Genomic DNA, 17,389 nt, shown 5'->3' with positions numbered 1-17,389 from the left:
CAGCCAGACGCCTATCTGGGATTCTAAAACCAGCCTTTGGGAAAGTGGATGGTAGGAGTGGGGGATTAAGAAGAAGGCTTTGTTCATTCCTGAGAGGTTGAATATACAAATGGACAATGGCCAGACCATATATAAAAATACAACTCTGACCCACAGCTTGTAGCAACCAGCCAGAGAGCCAAACATAACCCCTGTGCTTGATTAACTTGATTACCAGTTACCCTCATTTTGTCCCGTTTCCAATTTAGGACCAACCAGAGAAAGCCAAATATGCACCCCTAACCAATTACATAGGATACCCTACTTCTAGTTAGTTCTCCTACAACTTCCCTATGCTAACAGCCTCCAATCAGCTTCTTCCCCTTTTTCACTATAAAGTATAGTTTTCCCACTCCTCTGTCCGCCTTTGAGTCTCTGGCAAATGCAAGTGGTAGTGGCTGACTACCTTGCTTGCTTATTCTCATTTGGGTGGTCTACATTTATGTCCATGCCCCTGTTCACCTTCCTCTTGTTAGTACTGTTCTAACAACTTGCTTGAATCTCTCTAAGGTCTTGTTTCTGAAAACCAAGACTTTGGCTCTATCTCCCAGATTTGTGCTACGTGTAAATTTGGTCAGTTGCCTTCTAGCTATTACTATTGATGATAACCTTGAACAGCACAGGATGTAGAATAAAGCTCTATGGCTAAGATATGAGAGACCTCCCTCAGAGGGAGACAACCCCTAGCCCATGCCCCTTCTGTGCCGCTGCCCACCATGCCGTACTGTTAACCAGACCATGTGTTAGGGAGATTTACAAAATCTTTGCCAAAGATAACAAACGCTAACACCTCTAAGCATTCCCTTGATCTACTGATCTAGATAACTTATCAAAGAAGGAAAACAGTTTCCTTGTCATCAACTCTACTGGCTACTGAGGAGTAACCAGGCTGCAGGTCCAGTGCTCTGGTGTGTGAGATTCCATCTGATCCCTAACAATTGTATGAGGTTGGTATTATTAGTCAATTGCTGAGATAAATTTAAGCTCACGGAAATGAAAAAACTTGCCCACAGTTATATAATTATAAGAGATAGAAAAAAATTCAATTTTAGTTCTATCTGACTCCAACTACTATGCTATATTGCCAAGCAATGCTCTTAGTAACGACCAACAAAAAATAATGAGAATGGCAAAACATTAAATCCAGGTTTACCTTCTATTTTCAGAAGTATAGTGCTCACATGAATACAAGCCAAAGTCTACATGGGAGGGCTACTTTTGAAGTACCATAGTGAATTTTGGACATCGTATTTTAAGAGAAACTTTAATCAAATGGATTATATCTAGTAAAAAGAAGTGGCCAGGATAGAGATCTCAAGACATGTTACCTAAGGGGCCATTACAGATACCTGGATTTATCACATCACTTAGGACAGACTGAGGAATCAGGTATTGCAGGGACATATGAAGGAAAAATCTGGCAGTAAATTTCACTTGAGAATGACCTACTAACTGAATTTCATCTTTGGAAAGGCAAACAGGAGAGAGCAAGTGATGCTCTTATTTCTTTACTTAATTGCACAAACTGAGACTATTTTACAATAGACAATAAACTGGCTTTGTGAGAATGTCTCTCAGGGGAGACTAGGAAAGGGGATTTCCTACTTATGCTCTTTTGAACAGTATTTCTGCCAAATGGTTACTTTGAAAATTGTAGAAAATAAGCATGGCTTTGTTACTGAAAATCTGTCTGCAAATACATTTCTTTTACATGAAATAGGGACTTCCAGCTCCTCATTTACTTTAGAATTCATATGCAAATAAAAGTGACCTTCCTGAGCAGCCCAGGTAATCTTCTAAATCAATACTGGAAGAATTAATCCTTTGTTTTCCTTCATTACATGTTGTCTAAGGCATATTAATTTTTTCTATTGCATTTGCTATTGAATTGTCTTTTGCTTTGGTTCGTTTTCATTTTGGTTCTGATAACTGTTACTTGCATTACCAATGCCCACTTCCATAGGAGCTAAAACATGTCTCTAGAAAATCATAAATTCTGAAAACGTCAGCTCAGTGCTAGCACTGAACGGTGGTGACAGGGTAAGCTACAAAGCAGTGCCCTCCTTTTGCCCTCTGGCACACCCACTCAGTCTTCAAAACTCTACCTCAGTGCTTTGTTCTTTTAACTGAAAGAAAAGGGGACAAGAGGGAATCAAAGACACTTTAAGCCTCAGTACCCTTTCTCATCGCTAACGTCAGACTATGATTTCAACCCACAGGGAAACTTGAAAGAAGTGACCAGCCTGGCGAGGCAGAAGGAGTGCAATTCTTGTCAACATCTTACCAAATGGTTATTGTCAGAAATAGCAGCTATGATGAAATCAGGAGCTTTAGGGTCAATCAAGAGCTATCACTATTCGGGTACTCAAGCTATTAGATAAAAAGCATCAATATTGGCCAATTTCTTTGCTGTTTTTCCAACTGCCCATTGGACATCAGAATGGCCCCTGGCCTCCTGATATTCCCATTTCTGCTGACAGTATGGTCCTTCTCCCTGTTGGCCCAGCTCCACCCAGATGCTGGAACAATATACACTGTTCCCTCTGACTCATTCCTTATAACCCATGAGTCCTTATGACACAGCTTTGCCGGCAGGCTGGCAGGCTGGAAACTCAGGTAGGATTTCTATGTTGCAGTCTTGAGGCCAAATTCCTTCTTCTGAAAACCTCAGTCTTTGCTCTTAAGGCCTCCAATTGATTGGGTGAAGCCCTCCCATGTAAGGGAGGATAATCTACTTTACTCAAGTCTACTTATTTAAATGTTAATCACATCTAAAAAATACCTTTGCAGCAATATCTAGACTGGTGTTTGAATAGACAAATGGGCACCACAGCCTAGCCAAGTTGGTATATAAAATTAACCTTCACACCACCACAATTCAATCCTGTCGCTTCCCCCTTTAATCTTGGCCATAGTCTATCTCCCTACTTTCCTCACTCCTCAGCTTGTACACTTTCTCTAGATTTGTTCCAGTGTTGTCAGGTCCTGGCCCCATCACAGATCTTCAGTGTTTCTCCTATAGCCTGCAGGACTCAATCCACAACCTACCCCAGGTCGCTGCCTCTTTTGATCACCAACACAGTCACTGGAAGACCTCATCATAAAGCTCCTGTGCTCCTTGCCCCAACAGCTGGTCTGTTTTAAGAGATACCTTTCAGGTCTATTCAGAATAAAGGTGGACTGAGATTAAAATACATATTAACAGAGTAGGCTTATTCTTCTTTATTATAATTATATTTTAAAACATTATTTAAATATTTCCCCTCTACAGAGTTGCCAGAGTCTTGTGACCAATGAACCCATTGAATCTTGCCTCCAACTCCAGGCTAGTAGTTCATTTAAGAGGGTATGCTTGAAAAATTATAAAAGTAACTTTTTCTAAAAGCATGATTTTTACATTTTCCTTTTCAGCTTCTTCTACTTCAGCACCATGCCTCAGAGCCCTGTGGTTTGAAGACTGTTCTGCCCTTTTCTTTCTACTTCACACGCTGGCTAGTCTTTTGTTTGCTTTGTTTGTGCTGTTTTTTTCGTTTCCTCTATATGTTTTTAGGAGCTCCTAAGATTCACAAATCAAAACCTCTAAGTGCAAAAGCCTGTGATGGTGTTCTTTTCTCTCCCACAGGACTCCCTGTGGCCACGGATTCTAGGGGAGCACCCTGGACCACTGCAGGAGAATACAGAAGCACACACATTGACTTCCTAGTCTTTGAAATTCAACCCAGAGGTTAAGTGAGTTTGTAGATCTCAAACACTGAGCAACAGTAGGTATCATTCTGTGGCCATCATGTCATCATGGGTTTGCAATCAGAAAGATGTGAATGGAAAGACAAATATCATATGATATTGCTTATATGTGGAATCTAAAAAAAGGGTACAAATGAACTTATCTACAAAACAGAAATAGAGTTACAGATGTAGAAAACAAATTTATGGTTACCTGGGGGTAAGGGCTAAGTTAGAAGATTGGGATTGACATATATACACTACTATATATAAAACAGATAACTAATAAGGACCTACTGTATAGCACAGGAAACTCTACTCAATACTCTGTAATGGCCTATATGGGAAAAGAATCTAAAAAAGAGTGGATATATGTATATGTGTAACTGGTTCACTTTGCTGTACACCTGAAACTAACACAACATTGTAAATTAACTATACTCCAATAAAAATTAAAAAAAAGAAAGATGTGAATGAGTGAAGGTGTCTAGATGAATAGTGTTGTTAGTTTTTCTTAAAGAAAAAGAGAGAGAGAGGAGATTTACTGTTTAGCATCACAGCAAAATCATGAAAGAAAATGATTTTTCATAAATGTAATTTATTTTAAAAACTTATTCGCAGTAAAGTAAGAGTGAAGAGTTTGGAACTGGATTGCTTTGGTTTGAATTCTTGCTTTGCCACTTCTTGGAAGGTGACCTTGGGTAAATTACTGATTTGTGTCTCAATTTCCTCCTTTGTAAAGTAAAGTGATGATAGTAGCATTTACAAGAAAGAGTTATTGTGAAAATTAAATGAGTTCATACTCTTTAATGCTTAGAAGAATGCCTAGCATAGAGAAAGCCCTCAATACAATGAAGCTGTTATTATCATTAGCTTTATTTCTCTTAGTATAGATGTAAGGCAATCATTGATAGCAATAATCTGATTTCACTAGAAAACTTCACAAAATATAAAGCTAATGGGTTGGATTGAGTCTGATACTTATAATTCTTCATGTAACCATTAGCCTCACCCACGACTCTGCTCAAATGAAAAAATCTGTTCTAACGCACGGAACTTGTTGTGCGATGTGCTATGTCTCATGAGGTAAACCAAAAAAAGGCCCACATAATCCAGCACAGTTGAAAGGAAAACTAATTTAAAGTAGATGATTTAAGTGTAACAACATGATCCCAAATAGCAAGAACTAAGGGGAAAGGGTGGACAAAGTAAGAGACAGCATTTGTGCCTACGTGTAAAGAGGAGACAGCGAAATGGTGGGTGTTGATGTAAGAGAAGTAGGTGAGCAGTTGACATATAGATGCAGGGGAGCTGATGGGATGCTAAACGTTCTTGCAGAAGAGTTTTAAACTCCACCCCCTCTCCAGCTATGTCTCTTCTCTAGCCCATCAATGAACATAGTCTCTTCCAGGAGGAAAATAGGAAAGACTGTTAAGAGAAATTAAAATTAAAATGAGACATTTTAGTTTTTAAGAGTTTGGTTTGGCAGTGAAAGATGAGAAAATGGCAACTTTGGGTTAATTCATACATGAATCCCAAATTGCCAGAAGTGAAATGAAAGTTTCAGACTCTGCCAACTTAATCGTCAATCTAAAGAATATGAGAATCATCACCAAATGCCTAATTCCTCTACAGATTAGTGAGTATTCTATTTTATAAGAGAGAAGAGCAGCAATAGGATCTGTTCTAGTTTTATTTTTTCAATATTATCTTTATTTGGAAGATGGAGATTATATCCATCCTTAGGTAGCTATGAAAAATGAAGTTGTGTATATATAAAGGTATTACCACAGTGCCTGGCACAGAAATAGAGTAGCCTTTTGGAAAAAATGACACAAAGATATCTTCCTCGCCTCTTCCCAAATCCCTGACCTCAACGGAGTCTAACCTGCTATTAAGTTTACAAACAACAGAAGAAAGCAGATTTCCACAAAAGAAGTCCACGTGGGAAGTCCTTGGTGGCTTACTCATTTTGTTAAAGCCTGCAACCTTCCCCCCAACCCACCCAAGGCTGTCCTCCCCCAGAGACTGTTTCCGTGGGCAGCTGGCGAGTGTGAACCTTCACCAATCCTCACTTTAAGGGGCTATTTGGAAAGCTCAGCACTTTTTCACAGTTTCCCTCTATGTGAATGTATTATGAATTATAAAATGAGTTTAGTTTTAAGTTCTTATAAAACATTTATTCCATACTTAAGAAATAGCATGTTAATTCATTTAGGCTTTTAAAAGCATAACTTTGCTGCTATATTTGAGCTGAAGGAGAGAAATCTAAGAAGTCCACTTTGTTTACTCTCCCTCTCATTATGTGGTTCAGGAGCTGAGAACAAACCAGCATGGGACAAGGTCAGAGGGATATCTCTTCTAGACAGACCTGGAGGGCTCAGTGGCATGCAATGGCAATAGTGGAGAGGTTGTAATTCTCCAGCTCCTACTGAGAATGACATTAAAGGAAGCATAAGGAGTTGACTTGTCCTTAAGAAAGGAGCTTGATTAGTCATGAAACAGAGAACCAGGTCCAGGTACTTGCCCACTTCTTCCTCTAGTCTTCTTTATAACTGAAGGGAAACCAGCTACCACTTAGGAATGTGTAAACAGGGAAAGATCATAAAATAGCTTGTATTCTTCATATGAATAATAGGAAATAACTTGCACCTTATCTTTGCTCTGTATTTACCATGTTTAAAATGGGGAAATTTTCATATTTTACAATGATCCATTTCAAAAGGAAATAATATCCAAATGGCTATAAAGATTGAGAATAAACATTTAAAAGATCAACCTACTTTCCTACAAAACAAACAGCAAAGACAAAGGAAGGATCCTCATGCAGAGAAACCAATACTTGAATATATGTATGTCTGTCTATCTAAGGGAAGGAGTAGAAGGAAATAAAGTAAACAAAGATAACTTGTTCAAAGATTTGGAGAAAAATGTCATTAAACCTCAATAATTCAAACCTCACTCAAGTGAAATTCATAGAAGTTTAAACCCTATCAGTTAATAACAGTTAATAATAAAGACAATAAAATTTAGTGGTGGGAAGATGCATTTTCTTTAAAAAAAAAAAACAACAAATGATGCTCAAGTTAAAAACCACTTAGCGGGGGGAGGAATCAAGATGATGAAATAGGAGGATGTGGAATTCACCTCTCCCTCCAAGTACATTAAGAATACACCTACAAATGGAACAAGTCTCACAGAGCACCTGCTGAACATAATCAGAGGACCCTGGACACCTGAAAGGACAAGAAAAATCCCCACACAACCAGGTAAGACAAAAGAAAGACAAAAAGAAAAGAGGAAATGGGATGGGACCAGCACCCCTGGTGGGGGAACTGAAGGAAAGGAGAGGTTCCTGCACACTGGGAAGCCCCCTCACTGGTGGGGAAATCAGCTGGGACAGAAGGGGAGCTTTGAGGGCTCAGAGGAGAGTACAGCAACCAGTCTGTGGCAGGCAGGACACAGTAAGACCTACACGGATGGTCTGTGCTATAGCCCTTTGTGCCACAGACTGAGACGTGTCTGCTGGTGTGGATGGGGGCTGGGTGCTGGAAAGTGGGGTTTGGAGAGAAGACCCAAGGAGGGGACAGCTGTTGGCTGTGAAGAGACAGCCTGAAGGGATGAGAGGAAGGAGCTCCACAACTGGGAATGTTCGTGGAAGAAGCCCAGGCCGCCATAGAAGCAGGGTGCCGTTGTTGAGTGGCACGCAAGGGGTGGGGCCGCCACTGCAGCCCCCTTCCCCATGTGCTGGCCCCTGCCTCCATGGGCACTAGGAGGGGTGCCCACCTGAGCAGGCTTGCATGCCCCACCCATTGCTGCCTCTGCTCTGCCTGCCTGGGCAGGTGCGTGTGCTCTGGGGCAGCCTTGGGAGAAGCTCCTGGTGGGAGGCACACATGCAGAGGTAGGGCTGAAACCACAGGTGAGCCCCAGGGGCCATGCAACTAAGGAGGAAGAGCTGAAATTTCTCCTTGTGGCTGTGGGAACCGTGGATTTACATCCTCGCTTCTGGCTTTGTAAACTCAGTGCCTGTGGGGTATCCAAATGGCTGAGCGCTCCCACAGCTGAGACGGGTCTAGCTTTAGTGGCTGTAGGCTTTGTGGGCACATACATGTGGGGATTGGACCAGGCCAAAATCTGAGCTGCCTTCATAGCTCCCACAGCAGTTCCAGCTGCACAGTTACTGCAGTCCTGGAACCTGACTTCAGTGGACCTGCACAGGTGGCCTGGTAAAAACAATGCCTGAGAGACACCAGGGCCAATTGCCAGCATACCCCTCGTTAGGCGGGGCTGAGAGCACTTCCAACAACAGTGTAATCTGTGAGCCAACACGGGGTGAAAAGTGACAAAACAGAGTACACTCACAGGTGAACAGCTACAAAGGAGGAAAACTCAGTGGCTTCCCTCCCAGTGGGAGTGCTCTAATCCTACCTACCTCGCACCATAGATCAGAAACACAGGTCAGAAACAGATCTTGGGGCCTCTACTGCAACAACTAGGGAGCAGACCCCACATCTGACAGGGCAGTGACAACCACAGAGCAAAGGGGAGGCCCTGCTCAATATCCAGTGCAAGCTCTGGTCACCGCAACATCAGTCATACCTCCTGTAAAAGGGATGATGGCCAGCATACACTGAGGAAAGAGGTAGCAGACGTTCATTCTAAAAACAGCCCTCGCACCAAAAAAATATTAAACCTACACAGGCTACACAGAAACTTTCCCACATAAAAGTCACCCTCCAAGAGAGTCTGAGGGTCAAGCATTGGGAGCAAGAACCCCCAGAACATTTGGCTTTGAAGGGCAACTGGGTCTGAGCATAGGAGTTCCACAGGGTTGGGAGAAATAGACTCCACTCATGTGCACTGGGACCCAGGACAAAGCAATACCTCCACAGGAACTGGCACTAGACCTAAGTAGGGGTCTTAGAGGGTCTCCTGGGGAGGCAGAGGTTGGCTTTAGCTCACTATGGAGGCAAGAACACTGGTGGTAGAGGCCCCAGGGGATATAGATCAGTGCCGAAATGGAGGTTCCCATTTTGGCACCAAGACCCAGCCCCACCCAACAGCCTATAGGCTCCAGTGCTGGGACACTCAGGCCAAACAACCAGCAGGTTGGGAACACAGCCCCACCCATCAGCAGACAGGCTGCTTAAAGTCATATTGAGCTCACAGCTACCTCAAAACATACCCCCTGACATAGGGTGTCAAGAATGAAAAGAAATGAAGAAAGTCTCAGAGACGTCTGGGACAATGTTAAACGTACCAACATTTGCATTATAGGGGTCCCAGAAGGAGAAAAGAAAGAGAAACGACCTGAGAAAACATCTGAAGGTGTTATAGCTGAAAACTTCTTTAACATGAGAAAGGAAACAGTCACTCAAGTCCAGGAAGTGCAGAGAGTCCCATACAGGATGAAGCCAAGTATGAACACACTGAGACACATATTAATCAAACTGACAAAAATTAAAGACAAAGAAAAAATATTAAAAGCAACAAAGGAAAAGCAACAAATAACATACAGGGGAATCCCCATAAAGTTATCAACTGATTTTTCAGCAGAAACTCTTCACGCCAGCAGGGAGTGGCCTGGTATATTTAAAGTGATGAAAGGGAAAAACCTACAACCAAGAACACTCTACCCAGCAAGGCTCTCATTCAGATTCGATGGAGAAATCAAAAGCTTTACAGACAAGCAAAAGCAAAGAGAATTCAGCACCACCAAACCAGGTTTACAACAAATGCTAAATGACCTTTTCTAGGCAGGAAAGAGACCAGCAACTTAAAACACCTTGTATATATACAAAATGCTATATCAAAACCTCATGGGAACAGCAAACCCAAAAACTACATTAGATGCACACACAAAACAGAAAAAACAACCCAAACACAACACCAAAGATAGCCATCAAATCACAACAGAAGAGAACAAAAGAGGAAGAAAAGAAACCTACAAAAACAAATCCACAACAATTAAGAAAATGTCAATAGGAACATACATATTGATAATTACCTTAAAAGTAAATGGATTAAGTGGTCCAACCAAAAGACATAGACTGGCTGAGTGGATACAAAAACAAGACACTTACATATGCTGTCTGCAACAGACCAACTTCAGATCTCAGGACACATACAGACTGAAAGTGAGAGGGTGTAAAAAGGTATTCCATGCAAATGGAAGTCAAAAGAAAGCTGGAGTAGCAATACTCATATCAGATAAATTAGACTTTAAAATAAAGACTGTTAACGAAAGACAAGGAAGGACACTACATAATGATCAAGGGACCAATCCAAGAAGATATACCAACTGTAAATATATATGCACCCAACATAGGAGCACCTCAATATATGAGCCAAATACTAACAGCTGTCAAAGGGTAAATCAACAGTAACACAATGCTAGTGGGGGAATTTAACACCCCACTTACACCATTGGACAGATCACCCAGACAGAAATTCAATAAGGAAACACAGGCCTTAAATGATACATTAGACCAAAGGACTTAATTTATATTTATAGAACATTCCACCTGAAAGGAGCCAAATACACTTTCTTCTCAAGTGCACATGGAACACTCTCCAGGATAAATCACATATTGGGCCACAAATCAAGCCTTGGAAAATTTAAGAAAACTGAAATCATATCAAGCATCTTTTCTGACCACAACAATAGATTAGCAGTATACTACAGGAAAAAGAAAACTGTAAAAAAACACAAACACTTGGAGACTAAACAATATGTTACTAAACAACCAATGATCACTGAAGAAATCAAAAAGGAAATAAAAAAATACCTAGAGACAAATGACAACAAAAACATGACAATCCAAAACCTGTGGGAGGCAGCAAAAGCAGTTCTAAGAGGGAAGTTTACAGCAATACAATCTTACCTAAGGAAACAAGAAAAATCACAAATAAACAACCTAACCTTACACCTAAAGCAACTAGAGAAAGAAGTACAAACAAAGCCCAAAGTTAGTAAAAGGAAAGTAATTGTAAAGATTAGAGCAGAAATAAATGAAATAGAGATGAAGGAAATAATAGAAAAGAGCAATAAAACTAAAAGCTGATTCTTTGAAAAGATAAACAAAATTGTTAAACCTTTAGCCAGACTCATCAAGAAAAAAAGGGAGAGGGCTCAAATCAATAAGATTAGACATGAAAAAGAAGTTACAACCAACACCACAGAAATACAAAGGATCATAAGAGACTACTACAATCAACTATATGCCAATAAAATGGACAACCTAGAAGAAATGGACAAATTCTTAGAAAGGTACAACCTTCCAAGACTGAACCAGGAAGAAATAGAAAATATGAACACACCAATCATAAGTACTGAAATTAAAATTGTGATTTTAAAACTTCCAACAAACAAAAGTCTAGGACCAGATGGTTTCACAGGTGAATTCTATCAAACATTTAGAGAAGAGTTAATACCTATCCTTCTGAAACTCTTCCAAAAAATTGCAGAGGAAGGAACACTCCCAAACTCATTCTACAAGGCCACTATCACCCTGATATCAAAACCTAACAAAGACACCACAAAAAAAGAAAATTATAGGCCAATATCACTGATGAACATAGACTCAAAATTCCTCAACAAAATACTAGCAAACAAAATCCAACAACACCTTAAAAGGATCATACACCATAATCAAGTGGGATTTATCCCAGGGATGCAAGGATTCTTCAATATATGCAAATCAATCAATGTGATACACCACATTAACAAATTAAAGAATAAAAAACTTATGATCATCTCAATAGATGCAGAAAAAGCTTTTGACAAAATTCAACACCAATTTCTGATGAAAACTCCCTAGAAAGTTTGCATAGAGGGAATCTAACTCAACATAATAAGGGCCATATCTGACAAACCCACAGAAAACGTCATTCTCAATGTTAAAAAACTGAAAGCATTTCCTCTAAGATAAAGAACAAGACAAAGATGTCCACTCTAGCCACTTTTATTCAACATAGTTTTGGAAGTCCTAGCCACAGCAATCAGAGAAGAAAAAGAAACAAAAGGAATCCAAGTTGGAAAAGAAGTAAAACTGTCACTGTTTGCAGGTGACATGACACTATACACAGAAAATCCTAAAGATGCTACCAGAAAACTATAAGAGCTCATCAATGAATTCAGTAAAGTTGAAGGACACAAAATCAATACACAGAAATCTCTTGCATTACCATACACTAACAATGAAAGATGAGAAAGAGAAACTAAGGAAACAATCCCATTTACCATCACATCAAGAAGAATAAAATACCTAGTAATAAACCTACCTAAGGAGGCAAAAGACCTATATTCAGAAAACAATAAGATACTGATGAAAGAAATCAAAGATGACATGCACAGATGGAGAGATATACCATGATCTTGGATTGGAACAATCAATATTATCAAATGACTAAAGCAATCTACAGATTCAATGCAATCCCTGTCAAATTACCAATGACATTTTGCACAGAACTAGAAAAAAAAATCTTAAAGTTTGTATGGAAACACAAAAGACCCTGAATAGCCAAAGCAATCTTGAGAAAGAAAAACAGAGCTGGAGGAATCAGACTCCCTGACTTCAGAGTATACTGCAAAGCTACAGTCATCAAAACAGTATGGTACTGGCACAAAACCAGAAATATAGATCAATGGAATAGGATAGAAAGTCGAGAGGTAAACTCACGCACCTATGGTCAACTAATCTATGACAAAGGAGGCAAGAATATACAATGGAGAAAAGACAGTCTTTTCAATAAGTGGTGCTTGAAAAGCTGGGCAGTTATATGTAAAAGAATGAAATTAGAACACTCCATAACACCATACACAAAAATAAACTCAAAATGGATTAAAGACCTAAATGTAAGGCTGGATACTATAAAACTCTTAGAAGAAAACATAGGCAGAACACTCTCTGACATAAATCGAAGCAAGATCTTTTTTGATTCTCCTTCTGGAGTAATAAAAATAAAAACAAAAATAAACAAATGGGATCTAATTAAACTTTTGCACAGGGCTTCCCTGGTGGTGCAGTGGTTGAGAGTCCATGGGCTGATGCAGGGGACACGGGTTTGTGCCCCGGTCCGGGAAGATTCCACACACCACGGAGCGGCTGGGCCCATGAGCCATGGCTGCTGAGCCTGCGTGTCCGGAGCCTGTGCTCCACAATTGGAGAGGCCACAACAGTGAGAGGCCCGCGTACCGCAAAAAAAAAAAAAAGTTTTGCGCCGCAAAGGAAACAATAACAACATGAAAAGCAACCCACAGAATGGGAGAAAATATTTGCAGATGAAGCAAATGACATGGGATTAATCTCCAAAATATACAAACAGCTCATGCATCTCAATAACAACAAAAACAACAACAAACAACCCAATTAAAAAAATGTCTGGAAGATCTAAATAAATAGACATTTTTCCAAAGAAGATGTATAGATGGCCAAAAAGTACATGAAAAGATGCTCAGCATCACTATAATAATGATAAATTATTGCACTACAATAATCAGATCTAATAATTTGCATTATTAGAGAAATGCAAATCAAAACTACAATGAGGTTTTACCTCACAGCACTCAGAATGGCCATCACCAAAAAAATCTACAAACAATAAATGCTGGAGAGAGTGTGGAGAAAAGGAAACACTCCTACACTGTTGGTAGGAATGTAAATTGGTACAGCCACTATGGAGAACGTTATGGAGGTTCCTTAAAAAACTAAAAATAGAACTACCATATGATCCAGCTGTTGGGCATACACCTGGAGAAAACCATAATTTGAAAAGATACATGCACCTCAATGTTCATTGCAACACTATTTACAATAGCCAGGACATCGAAGCGGCCTACATGTCCATCGACAAAGGAATGGGTGAAGAAGATGTGGTACGTATGTACAATGGAATATTACTCAGTTGTAAAAAAGAACAAAATAATGCCATTTACATCAACATGGATGGACCTAGAGATTTTCATTCTGAGTGAAGTAAGCCAGACAGAGAAAGACAAAAATCATGATATTGCTTATATGTGGAATCTAAAAAACTGGTACAGATGAACTTATTTACAAAACATAGAGTCACAGAGGTAGAAAACAGTCTTATGGTTACTAGGGGGGGAAGGAGGAGGGATAAACTGGGAGATTGGGATTCACATATGCACACTACTATATATAAAACAGATAACTTAATAAGGACCTACTGTATAGCACAGGGAAATCTACTCAGTACCCTCTAATGACCTATATGGGAAAATAATCTAAAAAAAAATGGATATATCTATATGTATAACTGATTCTCTTTGCTATACAGTAGAAACTAACACAACATTAGAAATCAACACTGCTCCAGTAAAAATTTTTTAAAAACTACTTAGCAGAATTTACATATAATTAATATTCTTACAGAACCAATTTTATCTATTTAATATGGGAGATCCAGATGAAAATTTCTGGGCAAAAGATACTTATTGGTTAATTTTTTGTAAGTACAAAAAAAGCAAAAGATAGACCCAGAGATTTCCATAAATTAGACTATTTTTCTCTAAATACTCTAAATTATTGAGGCTTTATACTATCTTTGCCTTACTTATTTCTGAGGTGCTGATGTTGCTGTAATCTCTATTTTTATACGTGTGTTTGAAGGGTCATCAGACACAAGATAAACAGAATCAAAATTTATATTTTTCATATCAGAATTAATACTGGAAGAAATTTGCTTAAAACATTCAATACTGAAACTCAACTCTGGGCTGACTTCTACTTTTCTTTAAAATGGATGCAATAATAGCGTTTACCTCATAGGATCATTGTGAGGTTTTAATTAAATAATCCATTTACATGGCTTAGAACACCTTGCATTCAATATAAGCTAGTTATTGTTGCAATTATTATTATTTATACTATTATTTTATTCAGAATCATTTTTATATCAGTAGGTAGCACCTAATTTTCTGAGCAAATATAAAATAAACAATGTTTTGTCATAATCTTTGATGGTGCTTTCAATTCCAAAATGAATTACGGCATTTTCTTTCAGTGTCCCGTCCTCCGCTGGGGAGGGAGACTGTCTTATTAGAGATACCAAGTACTTGGCCCTTGAGACTGGGCTACTGACTGTGACTCCTCCTCACATGCAAAACTAGAAAACCACCTTAGATAAGTTGTACTTTGGCTCCACACTATTCCATGGAGAGGGCAATAATTGGGTTTTTAGTATTTCATTTGCCCATTTCTTTTACAGCTGAGCACTTTTATTTGCCTCACACATTAAAAGAGGAAAACTAGATGGAATATGTGTGCATGAAAGATGGTAGTTTAAGAAGGAAAAGAGTGGAAACTGGGAGGCAAATGGTTAAAGGTCTGAAGCTAACAGTACAAATATAATGTTACCCTCTCTCAGATTTATCCCACGTGGTGTTTTCTTTCAAGCTATGGCCATTGTGTGTCTGCACATCAGTGCTTTTTTCCCATAGGAATAAATAGAAGTGCAGTAGAATTCAATGTCATTTCAGGGATCCTAATACTAAAAGAGCTCAGGTAAAACATTGTGTATGGGCTCTGTGCATGCATAGTTAACTGGTCAGTCTTCTTATGCATCCATTGATGAAGAACTTCCAGCCACTAGTTGACAAATGGGAAGAAGGTGATTTGTAATCCTCCATGGATCACCTTTGGCACAAATAAATACATGAAAATTAAAAGACTGTTCAAGTATATTTTCAAGATATTTGAAGTTAATTGTTTGCAAAGAGAAAGATGAAGACATCTTTATCTTAAGATTTTTTAAAGGGATAAAACTATTATTCTACAATATGTGATCCTAGACTGAATTTATGTTTTCCTGTTTCTCATAGATTATGTGATCTCATCCTGAAAATTTAGCTTTGTGTAATATAAATTACACACAAACATGTTCTAAATAATCTTGGAGTAGCATCTGAGTTATAAAAGTGCTGAAGCAATGGCAGTTCTTTTGGTAAAATGATTCTGACAAAGAAAGGTTTATCACTTCATTTTAAATGAAGGTGAACCTACTAAAACTATGCAAAATAACAAAAGCTGTAGGTTTAATTTCCCTCAACCACAGTAGAGGTGACTGAATGCTTTATGGAGGTGGTAGGTTTTTTTGTTGTGTTTTTTTTTTTTTTTTGGAGGTGGTAGTTTTGATGCTGACAGAACACTGACTTTATGTAATGAAAATATTACCTGTCCCAGGGACTGCCAGTCCAAACCAGCACTGCCGATGTAAACATGCTGTTTGTCCACAATCCAGAAGGAGGACTGCAGCCGGCCCTTGTTGTAGGCAGTCATGTTCATGTAGGTCACCTCAGCTCCTAGGAGTTCAAGGAAATCCCAGTCAGCCTCTGTGTCAAGGCCATGAACATGCAGTCAGTCACGTACCAGCAGAAATACTCATGGTTTGCATCCATCACAGTTGGCATTCAGGGAAGCCAAATATTTACATTAGTTAAGTGCAGAGAGGATCCTCAAGGAGTTACTTTATTCCCAAAGAGAATACAAAGGGAAAAAAAAAGAATAAGTTTTTCCCTATGTATAGCTCCACATGGTGACAAGATCATGGCTTCTCAAGTCAGATCTGACTCAAATCCTCACTCCTTGATTTATCACTCAAATGGTGAGATAGGTGTGCCATGCTCTTTTTTCTTTTACTTTTGGGATAATTTTCATACAATTTTGCAATCAATAAAAGATCAGTCTTGCTTAGTAATATGCCTTTCCTCAATAAGAAACTGGCCTTCTTTTTCTTTATTGAAGTATAGTTGATTTACAATATTGTGTTAGTTTCAGGTGTACAGCAGTGATCCAGTTATGTATATACATACATATATATATATATATATTTCAGATTCTTCTCCATTATAGGTTATTATAAGATATTGAATATAGTTCCCTGTGTTATACAGTAAATCCTTGTTGTTCATAGGAACTGGCCTTCCTATACTTTCTGTATGTTAGTTTCACCTTTCACTTGCCTTAACTTCTTTGTTTCCCTCTTCATTATTTAATTTGGATTTGGTTTCTTCCTAGCCTTTCTTTATCTGATAATTCTTAATATAAGCAACGGGGTTATTCAAGCCTTACAGAAATGTAAGGTCAACTAGGTCACCCAGGCTATTGTTAAAACCAAAAAATTTACTTTAAGATCTGAATTTAACCAATTGTTCTATGCATAATGTGTCATAATCAGTTGTCAAGCTGCTATGTACTGCTGCCTCAGGACTATGTGTTTACAGCTTCTCAAAAGGAACATATACAGGGGGGACCTTCAAGATGGCAGAAGAGTTAGACATGGAGATCACCTTCCTCCCCACAAATACATTAAAAATAGATCTACATGTGGAACAACTCCTACAGAATACCTACTGAACGCTGGCAGAAGACCTCAGGCCTCCCAAAAGGCAAGAAACTCCCCACGTACCTGGGTAGGGCAAAAGAAAAAAGAAAAAACATAGACAAAGGAATATGAATGGGACCTGCACCTCTGGGAGGGAGCTGTGAAGGAGGAGATGTTTCCACACACTAGGAAGCCCCTTCACTGGTGGAGACAGGGGGTGGGCGGGGGAAGCTTCAGAGCCATGGAGGAGAGGGCAGCAAAAGAGGTGCAGAGGGAAAAA

General features: G+C 39.1%; 1 protein-coding gene across 1 annotated transcript in view; it reads right to left on the bottom strand.

Annotated features, from left to right (window-relative positions):
* PLD5 (phospholipase D family member 5) overlaps window positions 1-17,389 on the bottom strand; it is a 270,932-nt gene that overhangs the window by 77,650 nt on the left and 175,893 nt on the right. The window contains 1 exon segment of the mRNA XM_089907920.1: window positions 15,960-16,087. Coding sequence (XP_089764046.1) covers window positions 15,960-16,087 — 128 coding nt within the window.

This window comes from Delphinapterus leucas, chromosome 1, assembly GCF_059928025.1.
Source record: "Delphinapterus leucas isolate spDelLeu-1000000601 "Yukka" chromosome 1, BTC_Dleu_Yukka2, whole genome shotgun sequence".
Lineage (NCBI taxonomy): Eukaryota > Metazoa > Chordata > Mammalia > Artiodactyla > Monodontidae > Delphinapterus > Delphinapterus leucas.
Note: the sequence above shows the minus strand (reverse complement) of the source record. Positions and strands in the feature narration are given on the sequence as shown.